Below are 25,296 nucleotides of genomic sequence, written 5' to 3'. Positions count from 1 at the left end.
TTATCATGTAATAAACCATTTGGTGCTGTACTTTTGGAAAATGCCTCCATGCACAAGGCAAAGGGGGGCTTCTACTGAATCCCACCACAATGCACATCCTGAGATGGAGCAGCATTTTCGTAATTGCTTCAGATGTCTGTGAGTGTTAGCATGAYCCAAGAGGTATTATGTTTGAGCTTGAATTGAAAATAAACCTGTTATGTTTTTGCACTCTGTTTCATTGACCAAACAGTATGAATTCTCTTTCCAAAGATGCTGTATTTTTCACAYAAAAGAGGTGGGTTATTGCTAGTTCCCTCCTCAGTGACTGGGTGGCAGGAATTACTCACAGGGATGCCCACCTGCAGCAGGCTCACTCCTACTCCCTACACCCSAGTGATGCCTARAACAAGGCTCACCTGAAACAGAGGCCAGACAAGGTTAAGAGAAAAAAGCAGAAAAATTTAAACCAGGCCCACTGGTGCATTAAGGGCAGACAAAAGYCTCCTCCTGAGGCTACACCCAAAAATGSACCCTGAATCACAAGATCTTCACCTTTTATAAATTCTGTCTTATGARCATATTGGGMCCAAATTCTCCTRACACTTTCAGGTGATTATGTCAACCACCCTAARCTTGCTCCCCACAATTTACTGTTGTTTRCAGATTTTGGGGYCCTGAGGCAGCAAAGTGTGATTTTAGGCCCAGAGAGGAATTGTTTTGTCTAAAGATGGGAGAACAGGAGCTTTAGTGTTGCACACTAGAGAAGGACAAGAATACAGATACTTGAAAATATAGAAGCTAAAAATGCTAAGGCATCACCAGCAGCCCCATTTGAGCAGATGAGTCCCTGCAGGCAGGTTCCAGGATCAGCACCCTCRGTGAGGATGCAGGCTGCTGCAGACAGGAGCTGCAGGCACAAACACTGCACGGGAGCTCACAGGGCTTTCTCCACGGCAAGCTGGGAGCACAGCAAAGCTTCAGGGTCTTTCTGTACTTGGAGACAAGAGGCTCTATACGAGGCATTAAAGTAGGTTTTAAATCCTCCCCTAAACAGCTCAGTGTCTTTGCCCTCAAAAACTGGTGGCAGCAGCTCCTCCCCGCAGGAACTGCCTCRGAGCCCAGCAGGCACCCGCTCCCTGGGCATCAACACCGACTGAGCAGCACAGATGCAAGGCAGACTCGGGGATTTTTTGATTGCCTAAGGACCTTGAAAGCTAAAGYGAGTATTGTCTGTCAGCACAGATAGCCCTGGTTTATTCTGGTGCCTGGCAGAAGGGTTCTTTTTTCTCTGATCCCACTTTTCAGAACAAGGAGGACACACTGCAGTGGCTTTCACTTCACAGGTCAAGCTCATCCAGTCAAATATGTCACTTGTTACAATGGCAGGGTAAGGAGGTATCCGAGAGAGTTTAGGAACTAAAGAAAACAACTTCTTCCACAGAACAGGGTCAAGGATACTGAAGTACAGACACCCTTCATGGAACCACACATCTGATGTTCACTCCCCCATACACAGACACTTTGGTACAGCCTCTCCGCAGGTGACACCRCTACAAATAGTCTCAAAGACTCACTTCCACAAGATCTCTCTCTAGCCACTCATGCTCTACTTCTTTCTCAAAATGGCAGGGGGAACTAAATCTTATCCCAAGAGAATAAAGAGGACAGTTGATATACTATTGCCCCCTATTTAGCACGGCCTTGGGGTGTATTCCCTGTTCCTGCAACCCAACTCTGCAAAACCCAAGCAGCTGCAATTCCACACATCTGCCAAATCCCCTCAACTTAAACAGTGACCCAAAGCACTGTCACACCCACAGCACAACATGTGTAGCACACTGAAGACAGATGGAGCCTGCACAGCTTCCCACTCTCCAGATGTACAAAAGGAATCACTATCAAAGTTCCACACTTTTGTCTCAAACAGAAAACAAACATTGACTCTGCTCTGCAAATGTGCAAGAAATTCTTCAGTGCTATCGAAGGCATAAGTTCAAAGGCACAAAACCCCTCTCCAGCTTCATTAATTATAAAGCTTCCAGGGCCAGGCAATTATTCCAAGGGAAGTTTGACACTGCAAAGGCAGAGAATGCTTGAGAAACCCTGCAGCCCCAGATAAAAGCACCTCAAAAGTCTGCACTTGCTGTGACGACTCCCTCCAGGATAAACACAGCTCCTTCTCCTCCCCCTCATAAAAAATGCACATTCTTCAGAGCAGCCAAGGCTCCAACTCCAGGAGAACAGCTCTGGAACAGAATTCTCAGTTATCTCAGGGCATCTGCAAAGAGAGAAGTGGGAAAGACARAGCACATACACACCAACACAGAGAAGTAACTCAGCAGTTCCCCTGCCGAAAATTCTGCTTTAGATCACATTGGTTCAAATTTTCAGTCTGCTCCTGAATGAAGCTKCTTACTGCAGGTATTAGAAATTGATAAAACTGTAGGATTTTAGCTGCTAATTAAACAAATGGATCATCTTCAGGCTCTTCCCTTCTGCCAAAATGAACTGTCAAATGTCTCTGAAGGAATATAGAAGAGAACATCAGAAACAAGGCAAAATGTCTCCTAAATTTCTGAAAACACCAACTGCATGATGCATACTCAGTAACTAATATAACAATTCTTCAGGAAATGTAATAATATTTGCAAGGTATCATTTCAAAAATGATGTTGTGGCATCACTGAAGGCCATGAGGGATCCCAAGGGGCTCAGGTGGATCACACACTCGGTCTATCTAAAGGTTCATCTGCAAAGAGGGAACAGTTTGGTGCATTCTGCTGTTCAGATTTTATCACAATGCCCCATGACCAACAAGTTCTTACTTGAGACCTGAACAGACAAGGCGTATGTTCCAAAAACACCCACAGACAGCTCAGTAAAGGATCCGAGGCCACTGCTGACTCTGTGCAGAGCACGACCACAGCCCAGCATCAGCTGGGGACAGTCCAACACCTCACTACAAAGGCTGCACAGTGAGAATCCAGAACGGAGTTAAGGTTTTATCCTCATACAAGGAGCTCCATAAAAAAGCCAAATCACCAGGACTGTTGGATTGGGGCATTTCTGAGCTCTGGGATGCAGAGGTGCATGGCCAAGTGCAGCCCCAGCCTGCAGCCAAGCATCCCCTTGGCTGAACTCACCTGCCTGATCCAATGCTTGGGCTCTGCATATGGGTGGTGTTTTTGAATTCTTGTTCCTCGACAGCATTAAGCTGCTCTAAGACAWGGTGAAGCTGATGGAAAGGAACAGGAAACTTATAGACATGGACAAGAGATGGCCCCATCCCAAGATTTGCCTGTATGAAGGCCATGAAGACTCAGCCCCAGGAGAACAGCAGGGTCCCTGGAAGAAAGCAAATCCATAGCAAGCAAGTCCTGTTCACCGTTAACAACTTACTCCCCTCAAGGAATGACTATTTCCTCCAACAGAGGTCACAGATGTATTTTAATGCAGCAGTTCCACTGGASTGCCCGGACTCAAAGCAGGCTGGCAACAGCTCACAGAGCAGCTGCAAGGATGTTTGTGCATGAACCTCACCCRTTTGTGGACCCTTCTCCCACCCAGGGTCATTTCCCATTCCCATTTCCCTTTTCCAAGAGCCATGACCATAACCAGAATTCAGCCACTCCTCAGCTACTCTGCAGCAGTTCAAGCACCTTGCATGGCAAGATAAAGACACCAGATACTACATAAACTGTAAAGGACAGACGCTGCAAGAACCAGGAAATATTAAGAAATTCCACTAAGGTTAAATGAACTGGAGAAAATGCAGATAGTCTAAGGAAAGAGGAATCATATTCCTTGAAGAACATAGCTATGGTCTGATGGGAAAGGTGTTGGTCCAAGTTCCTGATAGGAAGGCAAGATAAGACACAAGAGTCACTTTGTGTATTTGTATAAAGAAGAAAAGAGGTGTTTGCCATTCTGATTTATTTCAGCACTTTTACACGTATAAAATATACTTCAAATACTTTACATAAAAATTTGCAAATGGTTTGCTTTTACAAAACACCATCATCTTTGTGAGTGAGCACATAGCTGTGATGCAGGTCTCTGACCTACAGCAAGCTGCCTAAAATGTTTGTGGTGTAACACCCTTCATCAGAGCAAGCACATAAAGAGGAGTTCCTCTTCYTCAACTCCCATCCTGCTGATTCAGGCTCCAAGTGGGACACACGGCCTCTCACTCAAGCTCCAATGCCAAGTGGGYGTAGGCACCTCCCCAGCCACGGTCTGGAGCCACACAAGGAAGCCAGTATTCCAATTCCACAAAAAACATTATTCCTGGTGTTCAAACCGTCTCACTATCTTTGCACTCTCTTTTTTYAGTTCCTCAATGTGAGCATTCAGGCACTCCAGGATGTGCTGGGATCGCACTTCTTCATCTTCCAGGTATCGTGCAGCTATGGATCCAACAGAAGCTGTAGGCAAGGGGCACTGAAGGGAAACAAAGGATTATCAGGTATTCCTTCACTCCAAGTCTTGCCAGAAATACCCTGATCTGCAAAGCACACAACTGAACCTGCTGTTGAGGGCTCGTTTTGATCTCAGTGTGCAGACAGAGCACTCAGGTCTCACACCTGTGTCACAGGTCACACCCCTCCCAACAGCCTCCAGCCAGCAGGGATTGCTGCACTGAGCCAACACTGCCAAAAAATCACTGCTGAAAAAGCAGGGCTAGAGAAGATCAGTACAGAACACCAARGGGTGGGCTACATCCTGCTCCTTGCCTCCACAAACATCTCAGTGAGCGGGAGCACCTCAGGGTTTGGGTCCAGGGAAGGGAAAGCACAGCCAGACTGGTAATTATTTCACCAGATATTCCACACTGGGAATATCTCTGCTTTCTCTCACATACCTCCTCTTCTTCCCCAAAATAATGGGTTCCTGGTACAACCCCACAGACAAGTACAGACCACACTCCCATTGCAGCTCACGGAACAGCAGTTCAGTCCAGCCAGCAATGGTCAACAAAGCACTCAGATTCTTTCCTTTACAGTCAACAACTATTCCTGCTCCTCACACCACTGACCCACAAGTTATTAACTTACAAAAACAACACTGGGAACCAGGCTTAATGGACAAGTTGATGAAGAGAAGCCTCATGCACAGGGGCTGGCACGTGAAATATTAAGGTTACTAAGGGGCTGCTTTCCAATACAGACAATTTGCCTCTGTCTTGGCAAGAGCAAGTAACTGGTTACTTCCAAATCCTGGAGTCTCGTGGTTTTCAGGTCTTGTATAAGCTGACAGGAACAAAGGGAAACAGAAAAGGCTACAGATAACAAGCAAATCCCTCTCATCCCACTGCCTACTGATGAGAGTTCTCCCCTTTTAGTGCTAAAGGAATTGATTAAAGACCCTGCTCATGGTCAGGCTCCAGTGAGTCCCAGTCAACCCAGAAGAAATAATCTGCATTTCCTCAGAAACCTTATTTCTACCTCTCAGAACAAAAAGCAGCCCATTCTCTTCTATTAAACATCAAGCCCTAGAGCTTCTCAGACCCTGAAGTGGAACTGTTCACACTTTAGGTCCAATCCTGCAACCTGAAGAGTTTCCATTCAGAATACTGCAGTTCCCTAAGCTCCCAACACTCTTTTCTGGATATAAAGTGCACAAACAACTTTAGTCTTGAAACAACCAAGACCTATTCTTGGTAGTAAACCTCCTCAAGATCCACAAACGTGATAAGCCTCCACTTATCTGTGCATCAACCTTAGAGCCTCTTCTCTGGACTCCCACAAAAAGATAGTTAACAGTTTAATAGTTGTCACTGCTACCAACGTACTAACAGAGCAGAAACTGCTCTGAACACTGCTGGGCAACACATCTGGGGCAAGGACCAGTGCTCAGCATTCTCCCCTCCCTAAACATGACAGCAAGAAGTGATGCAGTGCAAATTTTCTGTCTCTTGGTCAAGTGCTTCAGCAACTGAGCTGAGGCAGAAGGACAGGGAAAGTGCCAACATTGCTCTCTATGAAAAAAGGACCATCAGCAACTGGGAGAAAGAGCAGGCTCCCATTGTGCTGTGAAGCAGGAATTTCAGACKCTGCCATCAGCAAGCACAAGAAGTTTAAGTTCAGTGTGCTGACTGCTGCAGCTGCATTGAGAGRGGTCAAACCCACTCTGTGCTTCACAGACATGCAGCAAACAGTCACACAGACAGTGAGAAATACTACCACACWCAGCTCTCCACATCCACTCTGAGCCTCCACTAGAGACCCAGGCCAACAGCTGAAGCACGGTTCTGAGGGCACAAGAGCAGGTGCAGTACACACTGAGGTATACCATCAGCAGAGAGACCCATGAGCTCCTGGAATCAGCTTAGYGAGGACAAAGCACAAAGCCCTTCAGGAGTTCTGAAGAGCCACCACGTGGATCCTCCTGGCCAAGTGTTAACCATGAAGCAGTGGCTTTCCCTCCCTTTATGCTCACAGGATCGCACCCAGCATGGAGTTAGGTCATACATTCAAAAGCCTGTCTCTTTTGTCAGATAAGAACCCAGGTCTATTTTCAGCTATTGAGCAGCAGCTAGTTCCTGTACAACTGCTTACCAGAGACCCAGACTCTCTGTGATGATTTGAGGCAGGCTGTTTGGATGCTTCATCTGCAAAATCTTTGTATTCATCCACCACGTGGAGCACAGACTCTGCTCCCGACCAGGCACATGACTCCTTGCAGGTCTCACTGCTGCTGTGGGAGGGTGGCTCACCCATCTCAGGGCTCACAGGTCCTGTTTCCACAGCCCCACCCCTCTGGGGCTCCCTGTGAAGATGCTGAGCAGTCCTGTCAGGCTGGAGATGTGTCCTCTCTGTGCATTCACCCTGCTCGTCCTGCATTTCCTGAGCTGTCCTGGAAGGCAGGTTTGAGCACAAACTGAATTTGTCTCAGAAACTCACACAGAAGCAACAATTACCATCGATGTTACCAACAGCCCTGGCAATCAAAATTCCATAGCACTTCCAGACTCACATCCAGTCCCTATGAAATTCTCTCTTCTGCTACTGTAGACACCAAACCCCAGAGCCTGCCCATCCCAGCAGAGCAACAGGACAGAGATCAGCTGCCTGGGCCACAGCTAATCCTGCCACCAAAACCAGCTCAGCCTGCTGYGCCAGGGACAGGCAAAGGCACAGGCACACAAAAGACAAACACTGCTGGCTTTGCAGAACACAAACCAGCTGGGACTCAGAGCTCCTGCACTGCTTAAGGCATCAAGGCAGATCCCCAAAGAGTCCTTGTGCTGTCCCAGACACAGCATGGCATTAACCCCCCACACCCCCACACCTTTGCTCTCCTTGCCTCTGAGGAAGCAGCCCCCTGGGGTCCCTCACCTGTGCTGTGCATCCGTGGGCTCTGTGCCTTGCCCCTGCTGAGCACTGCCCTCAGGTTCAGCCAGGCACAGCTCTGCAGTGGCCCTCAGTTTCGCCCTGGTCTCTGCAAGTTCCTTCCGSAACTGCTGGTTCTCAGACACCAATTTCTGGAGCTCGGTAGCATAGTCCTTCCTGAGGGCTCTCAGGGTGCCATCATCCCCCTAACAGACAAAGAAGGGCAGAAGTCAAAAGTTCTGGTTTGCAAGACACCACAGTCACATCCAGAGCAAAGACAAGCAAGAGATTCCTTAAGGCATATCCTCACATCTCATTTTGACTGGCAAAACCTTCAGGACTTTCCTAAATGAATGACATATCTGCCTTACTGGCCTGCATCCAGACCCAATATGCTGAACTGCATGGCAAAATCAGCCTCTCTCACCACTGGATTCCTTTCAAAACTGCAGAACCCAGACCCAGGACAACTCCGATGCACCTGCCTCTGGTCTTTCTTTTGGAAACTCTGAGCAACTTGTTTCTTGCCAGCTTCTTCTTAYGAGGCCAGGTGGGTATAACTTCCATTGCTTCCATTCCTGTGACATTCCCACTTTCCTTCTGACAGCTCTGTTAAACCTAGATGCTTAATTCCTTCTCATCACTGCTGTATCTAAGGCCTTTCMAAATGTGCATTGGGCCCACCTGGCCAAGATGCAGCTCCTCTGCCTTGGGGCTGTGGGGCTTTTTGTTAAGGCAGATTTCAYGCTTTGCACTCTACTAGCACTTTTTTGGGAACTCACACAAGGCAAAAGCTACCAGGCACTTTTCAAGCACAAAGTAATGGGCCTTGGGTTATTTCAGTTTCAAGTCAGCCCTCCAGAAAGCTGTTTTTTCTCCATCTCACCAGCCACAAGCTTCTGTTCAACACTTTCCCAGGAACTTGGCACATTTGATAATCACCCCAAACTAATACTAAGAGCTGAGTATTTCCTTCCCAGAGATCTGACAGGATAAAAGCACTGATATATTCCCATTATGTTGTCAGCTGCCTGAATCCAGCCCTTGCCCCCTGGGAAGCATCCATTCTGCTTTAGGTGAGACAGCCACTTCCTCCTTCCCAAAATGAGTCAACTCCACAGTATTATTTCTGCAAGGCTGCCCTCTTCCAGGCAGGCTTCCCTTTGCCCCCCGGCCTGCAGAGCTCTGGAGATTTTGCTCAGCTGCAAAAGCTGGTCACAGCACTCTGTCCCAAGGAACCCAGCCCACATTCCCAGTGCAGCCTGCCCATGGAGTGCAAGGCACAGCCCTGCTGAATGGCTCCTCAGCAGGGAGAACACACTCTCACCCCTAATATTCCAAAGACCAGAGAAGTTACAGCTCTAGGATAGGTCAAAAGGATGTCATGGGTTGAGAATCACAGGTTTGAGATAAATTGGCATAAAATGGAAATGTAGTAAAATGTAATAAAAAACAYGGAGAAGAAGTAGAGATGATGGCTGATTCTGCAGTTCTCTTCACCACTCTATGACTGAACAAATGCTTGGTATTTCTGCACCTTATTTCCTCTCAAATTGYCCCTTCTGCTGGGGTTTTAAGTTCACTGAGCTCTATCCCAATTCTGAGAGGCCTGGGTAAAGACTCTGACTGTTCCCAGGCCAGAACACAAGGCTARCCCCTTCCCAGCTCCTGGCCCTCAGTGCATACCTTCAGCTTACCRCACTCTGTTTTCTCCAGAATCTCTGAGAGATGACGGTTTTCCAGCCTCAAGGTTTCCAGCTGGACCAGAATTACCTGAGGAGACAGAGGCAAACAACAAACTCAGAAAAAGAATACAATACACACCCAMAACACTCTCCAAGCATTTTCGATCCCGAAATTCAAGTACAGAGCAAGGTTTGTGCRGGCACCCTACAGAGAAGGCTGCAAAAATAACCATGCACAGTTTTCAAAGATGTCATCTGTCCTGGCGTAGTTAGCATGAGTGATCCCAAAGAATTCTGTGAGTCTGGGAGYTGTTGGTTTGAGCACCAAGACAGATTCAGTGAACACCATCATCAGGAGATTTCATCAGAAGGTCTCCAAGTTTTTGTACAGAGGCTAAAGAGAGAAGGGAACTACTAAWGTAGCTAAAAGCAGGATGGTGTTCCAAGCCTTCAGATCCCTTAAATAGATAGCATAAGAGTAGTGTCCCTTTTTTACCCTGTGCTCCACTGCTTTCCTCTCTGCTCTTTCAATCTCTGCCCTGAGCTGCTGCTCCAGGTCCGAGGTAGAGCCGCTCGCCGATGCGATGATGATGTCCCGCTGCTGCAGCTCCTGGGTCAGCCTGGAGATCTCCCTTTTCATCCCTTCTAGCTCGCTGCTGTGCATTTGTTCAGCCTGGGAGAGCTGCTCTTTCAGCTGGAGGAAGACATGCACACACCACCCACGAGCTTTTAAAACATGTTTCAGCATAAAAATCAAAAGTATTGCATATGGTAATGTGAACTCTGAGTCCTGGAAAACAAAAAGCTCTACTTAACAAACCCTCTGCACATGCCTGTCCTTCCTGATTGAAAGCCACCTCATCCCAATTCTTTTCCACACCACACACTGCCAAGTGGAAAGAAGTTCCATGCCATGAAGTACTTGAGAAGACCCATCAAGCCAACAGCCTCTTCASCTCATCATTTCAGCCTCCACAGCCAAAACCGGAGAGCCAAAGGCTCCCCATGTCTGGGGAAGCACAGTAACTCTTGGAAAATATAACCCTGCAATTTGCCAYTCTGCCTTCCTGAGGTATTTAAAGATACCATTTAAAGATGGTAACTTTAAATAGCTCRAGCCAGATTTTTCTTCCAGGAATTAATTTGCCCTAAGTCTTTTGAATTGATATTAGCTTGTAGCAACTAAAGCTTCCCATGGCAAACTTCCACCAGCCAGCCATGCACGCGGTAAAAATACATCTCTTTGTTTTCATAACTCTGGGTGATGACCATTAGTCCCTGCATTATGAGAGAATAATCATTCCCTATTTACTTTCCACATGACAGACATGATTTTATTTTTAGTCCATTCAATCTCATTTATCTCTTTTCCAGTTSRGTAAGTCCTATTCCATTCAGCTGTTCCTTGTACAAAAAMCACTCCATCCTTCTGGTCACCTTTTTCCATACCTTATCTTGGTTTATTCAATGCTTTTGAGGTGGCAGACCTGCACCACRTACAATATTCTGCTAGGCACACTGTATATTTATTCAGTGGCATGACAGAAAAACAGCAGCGTAATTCCTTCCCCAGGACTCCATTCCATTAGTCAGAAATATTAACCACCCAAACACCCAGGATTTTTCTGAGAATTATAAGCATTTTAGAAAATTGAACCAGATGATCTCTGCCTACCCATGTAAATACTGTACACATGGTGATTTATYTCCATGTCACCTCAATGCCTCCCAAGTATATAAAACAGAAACAGCCTTCATAAATCTCTCCCTCCTCCCCAGCAGCCTGTGGGAGATTCATTTACTGTGTGGCTGTTTAGATGTGTAACCAAGCACACATCTCTGGCAAGATCTGCACCCCTGTACGTTCAGAATAAAGGATGAAAGATTTCCACACAAGTGAGGTTCTTCACTCAGGTTCAATGAGGCTTCCACTCTAGCAGGCTCCAGGGAAAGCTCTCACACAACCTGATACAGACCATTGTGGAAAGTCAAGCTCATGGAGGGTTTGCCCYCCTTGGGTGCTCAGAACTCTGGGTGAGTCCCTGGAGGCAGCTTAGCTGCTCCTTTCCTCCCATCCCCTGCCCTCACATCCAGCTACCAAGCCTGAGACACAATCTCTTATTGACACAGGGACCAGGACATAGCTGAAGTCCTGTCTCAATTGGGACAGGACATATTACAGCAAACTCATTCCCTCTCAGCTCTTCACCCTCTCGGGCCTGTATTAGGCTTAAACTCAGGATTTCTGACCTTAATTTCTTCACATATTTGCCCTCCAGCACTGATTCAAGTATCTCCACAGTGTACAGAAGTACTGGGGGAGGCCCAGGAGATGCTCACARGGCCAAGTTCAGACACCTGCAAACACATCCTCCCAACCCTTCCTCTGCCAGGTGTGCTCCTCACCTCCAGCACATCCCTGCCTGCCCAGCAGCCCTGTCCTGATGCCCCAGCTGAGGGATCAGCTCACCCCACCAGTRCCATCCCCCTCCCCAGCAACAAAGCCATGGTACCTTTTTAATCTCTGCCCTTGACTCAGTCTGGTCTTCTTCCAGGGACTGCAGCTCTTTGATATTCTCACCCAGCTCCTCACTCAGCTGCACACACCTGGCATTTGAAGACACCAGGCTGGGTGCCAAATGCAAAAGTATGGATTAGAATAACTCAAGGAGGAGGAAATGGTCAGAGAAACTTTGATCTTTCAGGCAGTCCTTTATGTCCATTACAACAGAAACTGAACTCAGCCTACAAGYTCCTTACCAATCCTTTGGGTTTGCTTTCTAAAATCATTTCACAAGAGATCGGGAAGCTGATCTAACAGATAACAGCTGTTTCTTGCTCATCTCTTTACAAACTAAGATTACAGAATTTTTGTGTAAACACAAGTCTGAAAACTGCAAACTTGGAGAGGAATCATAGAATTACAAAACACTTCATGTTGGGAGGGACCATAAACTTGTTCCACCCCTTGCCATGGCCAGGGTCACCTCCCAGAAGATCAGGTTGCTCCAACCCCCGTCCAGCCTGGCCTTGAACAYCTCTAGAGATGGGCAGTTCACAACCTCTCTGGGCAGACTTGTTTATAATGCTCACTTGACAAGAAGGTCTGGACATGGTTCTTAGCAGCTGCCTCACAAAGATTCCTGAGCCTATGAGGAGTGAAGCTGCTCAGCCTAAGCAAGCTGGAACTCTGAGAACACCCAGTGTGCAGCAAAAGGCAGCCAACCAATTTACAAAGTAGTCACTATTAAAATACAAAATGAACTGCACTTGATTCCTTTGGCCCTTTGATATTTAAGACAAGCCTACAAGAATCACTGGTTAACTTGATGAACACAATCAGGTGTTGCATTATTATTACCCAAGACTAACTGCACTTCCAGAAGGAGCATGCARTGGGCTGATTACCTGTTCTCGAGACGAGTCACCTCTGACTGCAAGTGCTGCTCCTTCTTCTGGGCAATATCCAGCTGCAGCAGCACCTGCTCCATCTCCAGCCCCGGAGAGGACAACACTTTCCCCTGCAAGCGCTCCTCCAAGGCCCTAACAGAAACAGCAGCTTTAACCTCAGCACAGAAACTTCATTTCTGAGTTCACTGGTGCAGGGAACACAACCACTGTTCTCTTGGAATTCTCTGAAAAACACACCGAACCCAACAGCAGGTGATGGCTGTGTGCTGTCGGAGTAAGCAAACACAGCATCTGGAGTACAGCCCCTGCTTGAGTTCAGGCTGATTCAAAAATGCTACATTTTATTTTGATGTTGGCCTCCCTGCCAGAGACTGTAGGTGACCAACACCCAAACCTTCTGACACAGCCACCAGAACCTAAGAGCCTCTGCACACTGCCAGGGCAGAAGGGAAGGYCAAGATGATTTTGTCCCAGATGTAGTTACCTCACCAAGCCCCAGTCAGTGAGAACATTCACCCAGGTCAATAAGCATCCTATCAAACTTTGAAAGGTCTCCAGCACTTGGCTGAAAATGCCTGGGAGAAACAGACTCAAAAGCCTGTGCTGCCTCCAGAAACCCGGTCCATGCTCTTCACTTACCATCTCCTAATCTCAAGAACAATGCAAATTGAAAAATACTGCACGGCAGAACCATGCTTATGAGAAACTACAGTGCACTATTCTAAATAAAACCAGTACAGATCCAGCTGCATGAAAATGCTACCACTGTCCTCAGTGGGAGAACCTGGAATACAGATCTGGATTCAAGAGCCAAAGAACCAGCGAGGCACGGATGCTACCTGATGAGGAATTCTTTTGTGCGAAGAGTTTCAGTCATCCTGGCCAGCTCTTTCTGTAACTGTTCCTGGTGCAGCTTGGTGCTGCCAATAAAATCTTCTTGAGACTGCAAGGTGGCTCTCAGTTCCATCTTCTCATCCTGCAGCACCTGCATGGGAGGCAGAARGTGTGACTGTTGCAAGATGGACTAACGTGGTTTGTTGTAATGAGATGAGAGGTTAATCAGATTTTTTAGGACCCTKGGAAATACTGCAGAGCAGCACAGGAGTACAAAGTCAATTTTAAGGCCAATCAGGAACTTCAGAAAGGCTCTAGAAGGGGACAAGAACTCTGGAATGAAAAGCCTTCCTGCTCCTTCTCACCAGCACTGCTTTAAACTCTTTTGCTAGGAGTTCCTTCACTGACCTCTAACATTTTCTTAGAATGCCTTAACTCTTCCTGAACTCTCTGTTGATCCTCCAGAATCATCCGATTGTCCTCACTGAGGTCATCCACCCTCATGCTGAGCCTCTCCACCTCCAGCTCGTTGGCACAGATGGTGTCATTGGCCCTCTCCAGCCGGCTGGTTAAGTGCTGGATTTCTGAGCGGCTCGCCAGCTCCACCGAGTCCAGGATCTGCTTCCGATTGGCCAGCTGGGTCTGCCAACAGCAAGAAGCTAAATTGCATTACAGCTAAACTGCAAAAGYACCAAAGGTACACCAAAACTACATTCAACACAGCAAAAAGCTAAACTGCATTACAGCTAAACTGCAAAAGCACCAAAGGTACACCAAAACTACATCCACACAACTACTGACTGCTTGGTGTAATGAGCCACATTCTCAGAGTGAGCAACGATACCTTCCAGGGAATTAGGGACAGTATTGCTCCATGGTTACATGATGGGTAAAAACTTCCAAAGGCAAACAGAGTAAGTAAAAAAAAAAAGAAAAAGAAAAAAGAAAAAAAGAGGTGCCCTTGATTCCAAAAGCAATTCAAAGAGAATCTGTAAAACAAGGATCTCAAATCACTCCAGCTGCCTCAGTACGATTTGTCCAAAAACAAAGCCTTTGCTATTTTTGCTCATGAGTCCAAGGCTAGACCAGGACAATCAGCTGCAGGTAAAAATGTTTGTAAATACCATGCACAAGGCAGAGCTTACCCAACCATTAAGCCACACCAGGACAGAAAGCAGCTCTGGATGCACAATGGAAAAACCACAACCAGCAAACAGCCCCAAAACAGAGTGTAACAGCCAATTTGCTTTGCTCTCTGCAGTAAATACCTGGTTCCAGCAGCTTGGGAGAATGCTCACTTWGAATTTTTCAGTGTTTTAATGGCAGACTAAAAAGTTACAAGGAATGTACGAGTAGCAGACAATACATGCTCTATTATTTATAGGCACAATACTCTATTTCATAGCATTTYCTTCCACACAGCTAGCCAGTGAAATTTAACAAGCCAGCTCTCACATAAGCTGCTAAGAACATTCACTGCATATATTCCCTTTTTGTAYACAACCTTTGAATTTTTAAAGGCTGAAACAAAATATTTGAGCAGTCTTATATTCCCAGTTTCAAAGAGTACCAATGCCTGGCAGCTTCAGAATCACYACATGCCTTGATTTACACAAACTATAAGAACTGCTCATTTGCAAGGCTATGGTATAGTTTTGATTACAGGCTTGTATTATTATTTGAATAGTCATGACAGAAAAGGCAATCAGAAGGGGAAAGAGTTTAAAGCACAGCATTTCTTTACCCAAGAAACCAAAGTACCAGACTGCCTGAATATTTATTTCTGCATTAAGAAAACACTTAAGCTGTCTCTTATTTCCAGCCACACGACAGGCAGGCCAGCAGAGAATTCCAGGTTTCACCTGCTGAMTTTAAAGGCTGCAGGTGTTCTAGAAGGTAGACTTTACTGGGAAAGAATTCCAGGCTTCCCTGAGCTGCTCTGCAAGGGATGAGGGCAAGCTACATGAAAGAAGAGAGGGGAAATACTCAGTGGTCATGGATCTCAGCTTGACCYTGAGCTAGAAAGACAACCAAAAACATAAAATGTAGAAAAACATCCAAGGCAAAAAGTTTAGCACTTCCATGCTGGGCTTTCCAAAGCAGTTGAGGATTCAGGCAGTCTGATCACAGTYCTGTGCACCTAAGGCACCCACACTGCTTTGGGAACACCTCCCCAACCTCCTGCTTTTCTGCTGCACAGTCAGACAAGCTCCTCTGTGCGCCAGTGTCCCAGCCCAAGCTCCAAGGACACATCTGTTCCCAAACAATTGAGCTATCAATGACACAGAGACAGCAGTGCAGCAAGACCTTCTGCTCAAGGACTCTCTCTGCATTTGTAGATCTCCTGGTGTCAGCGTCTCACAAAGGCCCTGTCAGAGGCAGTTTCAATCCTGTCATCGCAGTCTCCCTCCTTGCAGGAGCTTCCACTCAAGAGCAACTCAGGAGCCCATTAAGTGCAAAGTCCCCAGCAAGAGCTTCTTATCAGTGTCTGCTGTGATTGCATCTGTGTGACTCCACAGCTGTGCTCTAGGTCAATTCACCTCACTCTTCTGCAGTACCACAAATTCACWGAGCCATCAGCTTTGCACAGCAGCAGCCCCACCACTACTTGCCTTTGAGACTCAAAAATAGGGGTGGGGGGCTGAAAACTGCTGTTACTCCAGTGCTTTGTGGAAGTCTCTGTTATAGGGGAGGACCATTGTCCAACAGTACCCTCTGAGCTGGACCCACAAAGTACTTATTTAGCTGCTGGCAAGTAGACAGCTTTCAACTAGACAACATGATGTAACAGCTATTTTAAAGTGTCATGTGCTGTGGACTCTGCCTCCCAGSGAAATCTGCATCCTACTGTCTTCTCTGCTAAGCAGAGGGATGGCAGGGAGAGCTGCACAAGGTTTACCTAATCTCTGATGACAGATCCCAGATCTTTTTTCCATACAGCACTTGTACACATAACCCTTATTCATCCAAGATGTTAAAAGTCACTTCAATGGCAATCTGAACTGGATGAGAGTCTGAGAGGTGTCAAGAACCTCTCCCTCTTCCCCCCACCTCCCTCCCACAAACAAAGCAGGAATTTGAAGACATGTTCACGGTACCTGCACGAGCTCAGAGTGCTCTGCCAGAGCCTTGCGCTGCGCCTCCAGTGATGCCACCTGCTGCTGGTAGCGCAGGCGCTGCTTCTCCCAGTCAAGTGATTTCTGCCGGAACTCCTGCAAGGAGAGCAGGGGTGCCTTGGAGCAGTACATCCCCTTCCAGTTCCCATCCACATCTGCCTTCTCTCCCATCATGCCCTCTCATCTTTCCCCCAGCAGGGAAACCATTAGCCAGGCACCTGATACAGCACTCAGCAGCAAAGAGCCCCCACACACCGAGCCCGCTGCGTTCAAACGTTAAGTGCCGACACATTCATGGCTGGTTTCATGGGTTTGCTGTCAGGGGTCTAAAAATTCACACCAGCTTTARCTTCCAAAACATGCTGCTATTGAAATCACCAAGATGACATGAATTAAATACAGAATTTGACTGCTAATGTCTGCCCCAGAAATCAGGCACTATATCAGTCAGGTGTGTGGTGTTACCATATCTTTCAGGAAGAGAAAACTGAGTGGGGTTGAGCTCAGMAGAGCAGGAAGATTAGAAGATGAGACAGGGTTGAGAAGAAGTTTGACATGTAGCTCCCTCCTCCTCAAAGAAGTGAGAACACAACCTCCCCACACTGGAATTCATTCCATTCACATAATTACTCTTCCAGCACCTTCTTCCTGTTATTTASTGTAAGGGTAAGAAGAGCATTAAGGTTTATGCTGTGCACTCAGAGGCCCCAGCACAGGGAACTGCCTTTATTACACATGCAGCAGAGAAGAGCTGCACCTGGAGAGTGGATGGGCAGTGCTCCTTGAGCAGGACTCACAGCCCACTTCCTAGGGACWGCTCAGTCACCAGTGAAGCCCAGGCAGTCAGGTAATGCACACAACTGGTCAGCACTCGCTTTTTCAGCACCTCCAGCTTCCTGGTCAATCGGCTCAATTCAAACTTGTCCTCCTCTTGTCCCTTGCYAGCTTCTACTCTGCTTCTTGTTTTTTTCTTCTGCAGCTTCTCATAGCTCCTCCTCAGCCGGGACAACTGCAGGATACAGTGAAAGAGAGAGCTTTGCTCAAGGCCCCAAGGCAAGAATCACACAGCCYTCTGAAAGAACACACACAAACTTCTTCACAAACAATCCCCTCATCAAGGCCACACAGCTCCCAAGTGAAGGCTCCCATTTGGATAATGAGTCTATTATACCAACAGCACTGCAAAACACACGAGTTCTATGAGAGTAGCAAGACGCCACTGAAGTCATGACATCAGCAGCTTTAATTAAAGCTCTGTCATACCACAACCAAAACATGACTGCAATATTGATAAGATGGAGGTTTGCACACAGCTGTCAAAGCAGCAAGAGCACAGCGTTGCCCTCTCCACAGGGGGTTCCCAGCCCCAGGAAGAGCCAGCACTGCCTGGGGCTGATCTCCTCACCCACAGGAGCACACCCACCACACSACACATTTTGTAGGATCAAAATATGTTTGTGCAGCTCAGGTGGGAACTGGAACTCTCCTGCTTAGTGGGAGAAAGAAGGTTTGAGAATTGCCATTACCCATAATATCAACACCACTTTCATTTGTCATTTTCTGCTTAGATACACGGTGYATTTCACAATGAGTGGAGAATGCCAACAGAAAATATCACTCCTACGCCTGCTGCTAGGATGCTGAAGTCGTATCAGAAGCAGGAATGAGGAAAAAACTCTTGACATTTTAATGACCCTCCGTGCAAATAATCACTTGGAACTTGCAGAGAATTTCTCATCTGATGAGCTACCCCCCACTCAACTATTAAATACAAGGTTTCCAAATAGCCACATCAATTTGAGAAGCTGTCACTGCTGTTTTACTGATGGACAAAGCCAAGTCCATGAATGAAGTAAAGGACCATGAGAAGAAAATATATCTGATTCAAGACCTGACGTATTCAGTATTTAGGTGTGTTCAATGGGAACAGACAGATGTTCAGGCTTAGAGTTAATACCAACACCTTTTGCCAAACATATTGGGAGATAAGAGGTTTATTCTTTCAACAGTCTCAGTGAGTTAGACACTGTACCTGTAATTGCACTGGAAATGGTGGTAAACAGAGACAGAAATAATTTCCCCAAACAGTACTAAGAACAGAAGACTGAGGAATATTGGAGCTCAATGTCATCAGCATTAATACTGTGTGGGTAAAATACCCACTAACTGCAATTTAGGTCACAACACACAGGCTGTATTTCAGCTCTAGCAATTTAGGCTGATCTGCCAATGCACCTCAGCTTTGCTTTGCAGCTTATCCACAATTCCAGTGAGACCACCCAGTGAATGAAGACTGTTAGTCATATGGAATAGCAAGGTGTTTTTAAATGAGAAAAGATGCTTCTGTCATCGGAGCAGAGACTACCCAATTAATTTCACTTTGGCTTACAGTGAGCAGGAACTAGGCCCAGCCCTCCAGAGAAAACAGGTCAGTGCTCTATGAGCTGCTCATGCCAGTTGACTCCCTGCTGCTGGCAAGTGGGGACAGGCAAAGAGTTCAGACATAAACCTGGAATGCTGTTATACCACCTGCAGGACAGGTACCTTGCACTGAGCAAAAGGCTTTGAGATGAAAGCTCTGATAGTATTGTCAAACAGCATTTTCTAAGTACACCTGGTTTTTATGAAGGTTATAATACTACTATTCCTGGAGAGTACAAAATCCCCACTAAAGGCATCAGTGTCAACAGAACAAAAAGATGAGACCACATACCACTGTTATTTCCTGATCTTGCATGGGCCAGGCCAGTTACAGTTCCATCCTCTCTGAATTTCAGAAATGCTGAAGGAGTAAACTGCTGCTGCCTGTACCTGTGGCAGCTCCAGAACCAGCACTGTGGTGATTGGGATGTGCAAAYATAGGACATTCTTGCAGTAAATTTCTGCAGATGTCCAACATATGAAAAATTTCTACTCCAACAGCTCTCTGTCTGTCACCAAGATCCTCCAAAGCACAAAAAACAGGCCAAGTGAGCCAYAAAAGTTCTATGCTAAAAAAATCTATGCTAAATGCTTTTTTTATAAGTACACAAACACTTAATGCAATGGGGAGTTTTAAAACCACAGCATTGGAACAAAAACAATGATGCAAAGTATTTGACCTGTCATCAACTGGGAAGTAAAAACCAACTCACCTCCTCCTGGAATTTCTTCAGCTGTTGCTCATACTCTCTAACCATCTCCTGCTTGGATTTTTCTACATCTTCGACCTGGCGACGCAACACGCCAACCTGGACAAAGGGATAAAAAGCAATTAAATACAACAGAAGCAGGCTTTATTGTCAGGAGGCACCTGAAAATTTCAATGGGATCCCTCATTATGAAATAGATTGAGGCTGTGCCTAAATCTTTGGTAGGTTGGGGCCAAATTGTTTCTGGTCTGGCCTCTTGTTTTGAGCCAGTTTGTGGATTTTACTTTTGGGACAAAGCTGACAGATTTGGTTTGTGCCAAAAGCTTACTTCTATCCAGTATTTTCATCAAGTTCTTCACAAACATGCATTATTATTTCAAGCTRTCAAGAGAAAAGTTGGCCATGTCATTATCTTACTATGCTCAGGCAAAGCAGAGATTCCAAAAAACAAGGAGAAAGAAAATGGGGTTTTGAAGCTCACAGAAAAGACTACCCTGACACTGTTTCAGCTGCTCCTGTGACTCATTTTTCTTCATTATTTTTCCTTCCCTCTTTTTCCCATCCACAACCCGAGTGGTCACAAACCGACAAATTAAAATTAAAAGAAAACCCACAGAAAATCTCTATGACTAAATCAAAATGAACAGACTCCAGCAATGACATCAAATATACTTTAAAGTCCAGTTTTGAAATCCATGTTTGTTTTTGGTGGTAAGAGGCATTTCAAGTGTCTTGTGMAAACATAATTGATAATAACAACAATAATCTATATGATAAAAATCACCACTTACAGTGGTGCAAATGAAAATCCTGTGACTCAATTGCAGTTTATGGTCCATATCCTGTGCAAAAACTTCCCTCACTGATAGTTTTCCACCAATACACAATTTTTTGCACTCCTCTCAGGCTTTTAACTAAAGACCACAAAACCAGAGCTCTGTAAAACAGCCTGTGGAGAGTTTCCCACCAATATCATGGTGCAGTTTATAGTAGGAAATAGTTTTCCTGGTGCAGTTTATAGTAGGAAATGTTTTTTTCTACCACTGACTGCAGGCTGCTGGGCTGTCCCTTACTGCTGCAGCCAGAACCAGCATCTCTGGGCCCTCTCTAGTAACACTTATAGTTCAATATATGGACTTCCACCAACTCTAGGGGAGCTGATCACTTGACTTTGATTGAATTATGAACCAGACACCTTGTTCCAACAGGTCCTTTAAAAATTCTGTTCCTGACTTCCTGATTCTAACAGTAGAACACASAGCTGACTCCCACCAAAAGATAGTATGAAATCAAGGTACCTCCTTTTGTTTTTCCTGCAGAGCTGCCTTGGCAGAGGAAAGTTCCTGCTCCCGAGCACTCAGACAAGCTTCCAAAGCCTGTGTCTGCCCTTCCCATTCGGATTTCTTGTGAGCCACCATGATGTCAATCTGCTTCATCAGCTCTTGCAGCTCAGCCTCACAGGAGGTCAGGAACCCACCACTGGCAGGGAGAGAGCCCAGAGTTACAGAGCAGGTCCCACCCAACATGTCTCATGTCCCAAACCAGTAGAGGCAGCAGAACACACTGACTGGCACCAAGGCACCAACTCTGCACACACAGTKCTTTGAAMTCTCTTTAAAAKRGCTTGCACAAAAATAGAATCAYGGAATCATTAAGGTCAGAAAAGACCTCCAAGATCATGAAGTCCAACCTCTTACCCAATACCATCCATGCCCACTAAACCACATCATTCCACACTCAGGCAGTCACCCCTTGCCTTGGGTACTATGCATTATCTAAGTAAACCAAAGGATGCTTAATTCATATTTTGTATTGCCTTAATTGCTCTCCAGGCAGAGGCATTTCATAGCACATTTCAGTCACCAGAGGAATCTTACAGCCAAGCTATGAGCTGCCGAAAACAGAAGTTTATCACAAATGCAGACAAASCCTGAAGCAGAGGGGGCTGGATGACAACATGATAATGAAGAATCAAACCCTCGCAATCCATCGGGGAGCACAAGCTCCCTAGCGATGCCCAGATTTCTAATTTGGTGCAGTAATTATTGAAGCCAATTCAAGAAACTCCTCTAAAACTTCCCAAGCTGCCAAGACAGGGACAATATTAAGGTTTGCCAGACACAGCCCTAGAGGGTAGTGAACTCCATAACAATCTTTACCCCTTTAATTTGCCTGTCAAACTGGAAGAACTGAAAAGAAATGGAAATCGATAGGTTAAGGGATGGAAATTTCTCTGTTCCCCCAGGGCATATGCACACTTCACAACTTGGCAGGTTTGCTATAGGAAAAGAAACATTTCTTAAAGGAGCCAAAATCAGTCACATTTGAAGTTCACCCTGTCCTGTGAGTTAACCAAAAATTAGCAGATATTATGCAGAGCAGGAAAATTTCCTTCACAGCATCTGCTAATATGTAGCAAAGTCTAAACTTGATTCTGCAACCAGCTCTCKGAAGAAGATACAGTATCAAATAAATTTGAGTCACATTCTCAAGGATGACTAGGAAAATGGCATCGGTGACTTTTGCTTCACGGTTGTTTAACACATAAAACATTTTGTAGTGTTATTGTCACTACAGTCTCTCTCGGGGATTGAAAAGTCTGGAGATTCTCACCTCAGACAGAGCATTAAGGATTCCTCAGAGCTGAGTGGGACTCTGCAGTTTCAACACRAGCAGGAAATAATCGGATGTTTTCAGTGAAATCAGATAACAAAGTCACATCTCATTAACCTTGCAAAACTGTTACAAAATAAATATTTATTCACAATTCTATTTACTACTGCTCCTCATGTTGGACAGTAAGAAGAGTTTATAACAACCACTGAAAAAAAAGAGGCAAGGTTTTCAGGAAGACGCAGAACTAAATTTCTGGTAATTAAAACTATAATACCTGAGCAAATTCACCCAGTGACTTGGCTTCTGCAGCAGCTGAAGGCCACTGCTCACTGAYAGCAGAGGATTTATTCTGAGTAAGAGGAAAGGTTAACACATAAATCATTGGAAGGACTTCTCTGTACAGCTGTATACATACCTCCCCTGACCATTTCTTTGCATTCCTTCCAGCAAAGCCTCCATCATTGAATCCTGGTGGCTTCAGCACTAGGGAAGCACAGGAAAGCAGTCGTCACCCATGGCAATGCYCAAACCAGGCTGCTTCTCCATCCAACTGCAGAACAAGCAGAAGCCCACAAAGCAAAGAGGTTAAAAAACGTACAAAGAGTGCAATTACAGGTGAGGAAAACATAATCATGAACTTACAAACCAAATACAGGAAAACAGATTTTTCTACCAAAAAAATGCCAATGCATCCAGCACTACCAAACTGCAGTGATATAATCATGCGATCTACTAAATTCAGAGAGGAGCAATGAGAATCTGCACTTGAGAAACTCCGCACTTGGATAAACTCAACACAGTGGCACTGGTAGGTCTCCAAGAGCACCAAACTGGGGAGAACAGTAACATTTTGGYTTCAAAGGGGCCAGCCTGAGATCCAGCTCTGAAAGGGAAGTTTGTCACTTCAGAGGGAAAACACAAGCAAGTACCAGTAAAATAATCCATCCGTAAATTAGATCTTTCCCAAGCCTCTATAACAGGCTAGGTTAAAGACACCACAGTTTACCATCACAATCAGAAGACACTGGCTGTTCACATGGTTGTGGGAATTTTCTCTAAAGATAGCAAAAACTCCTTAAAAATTCCTCCAAATTATGAAAATAAGTTGAGCAGCTTTACAGTAGCAGTACATTGTTTCACTTTAAAATTACACCTTTTATATGCATACACATAGAAATTTCACATCTTGGGGAAAGCAAGAAGRGTTTACATTAAAGCAAAAAATAGGRAATAAAAAATTACCACMGCCAGGAAGCCAGACTTTATTCTATTGTTTTTATTTTAATKTCTCCTCCATGAAACTGCAGCTAACACAAACATGGTTAAACTCATCCAGARCTATTAACACAAACTTATGTTTCCAAAATCTATGCAGTTTCTCAAGCACTGAGGATGGATCCTTCCAACACCTTTTCTCAAAGATTAATATGGCATTATAAAGCAATCAACAAAAGGGCAGCAGGTCACAGCAAGAGAGACTTTCACAAACACAGGCTCAGATTTGCTCTCTTTCCCAAAGAATCTTCTATCCTGCTCCCACAGCACTTTAAAACACCATTCAGGGATTAAAACCTGTCCTTGGGAGCTGTGTTATAAACCACAAGCATACAAAAGATATACAGAAAAAAAAAATCCTATCCCTATTCTGTCAGTGTTTTGTCTGTCTTTGGTCCTGTTTGTGCTTCACAAAGCTCAATCAGTATGCAGAACACCTTGGTRGTTGTGCTGAGGGCAGGGTGCTGAGGAGAGCAGATGAGCAGTTCCCCTGAGCTGCTGACAGCATTCCAAGAGTTYTCCAGGTAGCAACAGCAGACATTAGACAATAGCAGTTCTCCTCTTTCATTCTAATCACACCTACACAGAATCAATTTTCAGTGGGCAAAGGATGAGGAGACAGACAGCATAGAATTCCAGAACAGTTTGGGTTGGGAGCGACCTTAAACCCGTTTCATTCCAGCCCCATGCCATGGGCTGGGACACCTTCCACTATCCCAGGTTGCTCCAAGCCCTGTCCARCCTGGCCTTKCACACTTCCAGAGATGGGGCAGACACCCTGGCAGCTTCTCACAGCCTGCCAGCTTTGCCTGTTTTGCCACCCTGCCCAGGTTTTKGGGGAAAGCCTTACAATCAGACACCTCTAGACAGTTTTATGCTACATAAGGTTGTTAACCAAGTATTACATTTTGGTCTCTCACACTTGCAAGTTGCAATGAGCAAGTTACAGGCATCTGAGTAAAGACACATAAAAGGGAACAATCTCCTTCATTAACTACAGCTGAAGCAAGAAAAGCTGGCTGGTCACTTCTGAAAGTGGAGAAAAGGAAGTATTTGCAAAAAAAAAAATAGAAACAAAAAAACCCAAACAGCTCAAAACAACACATTTAAAAATAAATAAGGCTTAGCATCCCAGCTCAAGGCAAATTGTAGTAGAGACAAGTAGAGAAAACTAGAAAACTTCACAATACACAGGAGGACTTAGGAATAGTGCCCATGAGAAAAGACTGGGATTATTTTGCATTTAAAAATATATAAATATGCAATCTTAGAGCGTTGCTGGAAGCATGCTTACAGTGAACACAAAGGAGCAATAACCTCCCAAAAGCAATACCTCAGACGAGCTCCTTTCGCCAGAGGCACAAATGCCACCTGCGGCAGGAGCCCGGARCGAACCAGCCCTTGCCAGGGTAAGAATCCCAGAATCCCTGAGGTTGGAAAAGACCTCCAGGTCATCGAGTCCAAACTGAGCCCGATCCCCACCTTGTCACCAGCCCAGAGCACYGAGTGCCACGTCCAGTCTTTCCTTAAACACTCCAGGGATGGGGACTCCACCACCGCCTTGGGCAGCCCCTTCCAATATCTAATCCCCCTCTCTGTGAAGTAATTCCTCCCGATGTCCAACCCAAACCCGCCCTGGTGCAGCTTCAGCCTGTGAAGTGGCCGAGGCCAGCCCCACGGCAGCTGTCCTCGGGCAGGCATTCCCCGCTCCCCCACGCTGCAGCTCCTCCCCAGGCACAGTCTCCCCGCTGGCCGAGCCCTCACGGTGTTTACCCCGCACCCGCCGCGGAAGAGCCTCGCTGCCCTGCCCCTTCCAGCGCCGCTCCCCGGGGAGCAGCCCCGCACCCCCAGGCCGAGCTGCGCTCCAGGTTGCCCGGCACCCCAGCGCTGCTCCTGTTCCTGCTGCCGCTGCTCC

The 25,296-nt window shown here is 45.9% G+C and overlaps 1 protein-coding gene across 7 annotated transcripts; it reads right to left on the bottom strand.

Moving 5' to 3' along the window:
* Window positions 1–3,883: 3,883 nt before the first annotated feature.
* CEP63 (centrosomal protein 63) lies at window positions 3,884–25,294 on the bottom strand. 7 transcript variants are annotated; one of them, XM_057379609.1, is made up of 16 exons: window positions 25,155–25,294; window positions 24,715–24,808; window positions 22,522–22,656; window positions 20,789–20,969; window positions 19,494–19,589; window positions 17,246–17,368; window positions 16,342–16,455; window positions 13,652–13,885; window positions 13,249–13,394; window positions 12,407–12,541; window positions 11,512–11,626; window positions 9,495–9,692; window positions 9,000–9,086; window positions 7,320–7,519; window positions 6,540–6,837; window positions 3,884–4,422 (listed from the first exon to the last, which is right to left on the bottom strand). In XM_057379609.1, the coding sequence occupies exons 3-16, from the start codon at window positions 22,566–22,568 to the stop codon at window positions 4,264–4,266; spliced, it is 2,133 nt and encodes a 710-aa protein (XP_057235592.1). In that variant the 5' UTR covers window positions 22,569–22,656; window positions 24,715–24,808; window positions 25,155–25,294; the 3' UTR covers window positions 3,884–4,263. The 7 variants fall into 7 exon arrangements, with proteins under 7 accessions (XP_057235592.1, XP_057235590.1, XP_057235593.1 ...); XM_057379607.1 differs by lacking the exon at window positions 24,715–24,808; XM_057379610.1 differs by lacking the exon at window positions 24,715–24,808 and having other exon boundaries at window positions 25,162–25,294.
* Between the last annotated feature and the right edge of the window lie 2 nt (window positions 25,295–25,296).

Source organism: Malurus melanocephalus, unplaced genomic scaffold, assembly GCF_030028575.1.
Source record: "Malurus melanocephalus ecotype Western Australia unplaced genomic scaffold, MMel_1.1 scaffold_412, whole genome shotgun sequence".
In the NCBI taxonomy this organism is placed as follows: domain Eukaryota; kingdom Metazoa; phylum Chordata; class Aves; order Passeriformes; family Maluridae; genus Malurus; species Malurus melanocephalus.
This window is presented reverse-complemented; position numbering and strand designations above follow the sequence as displayed.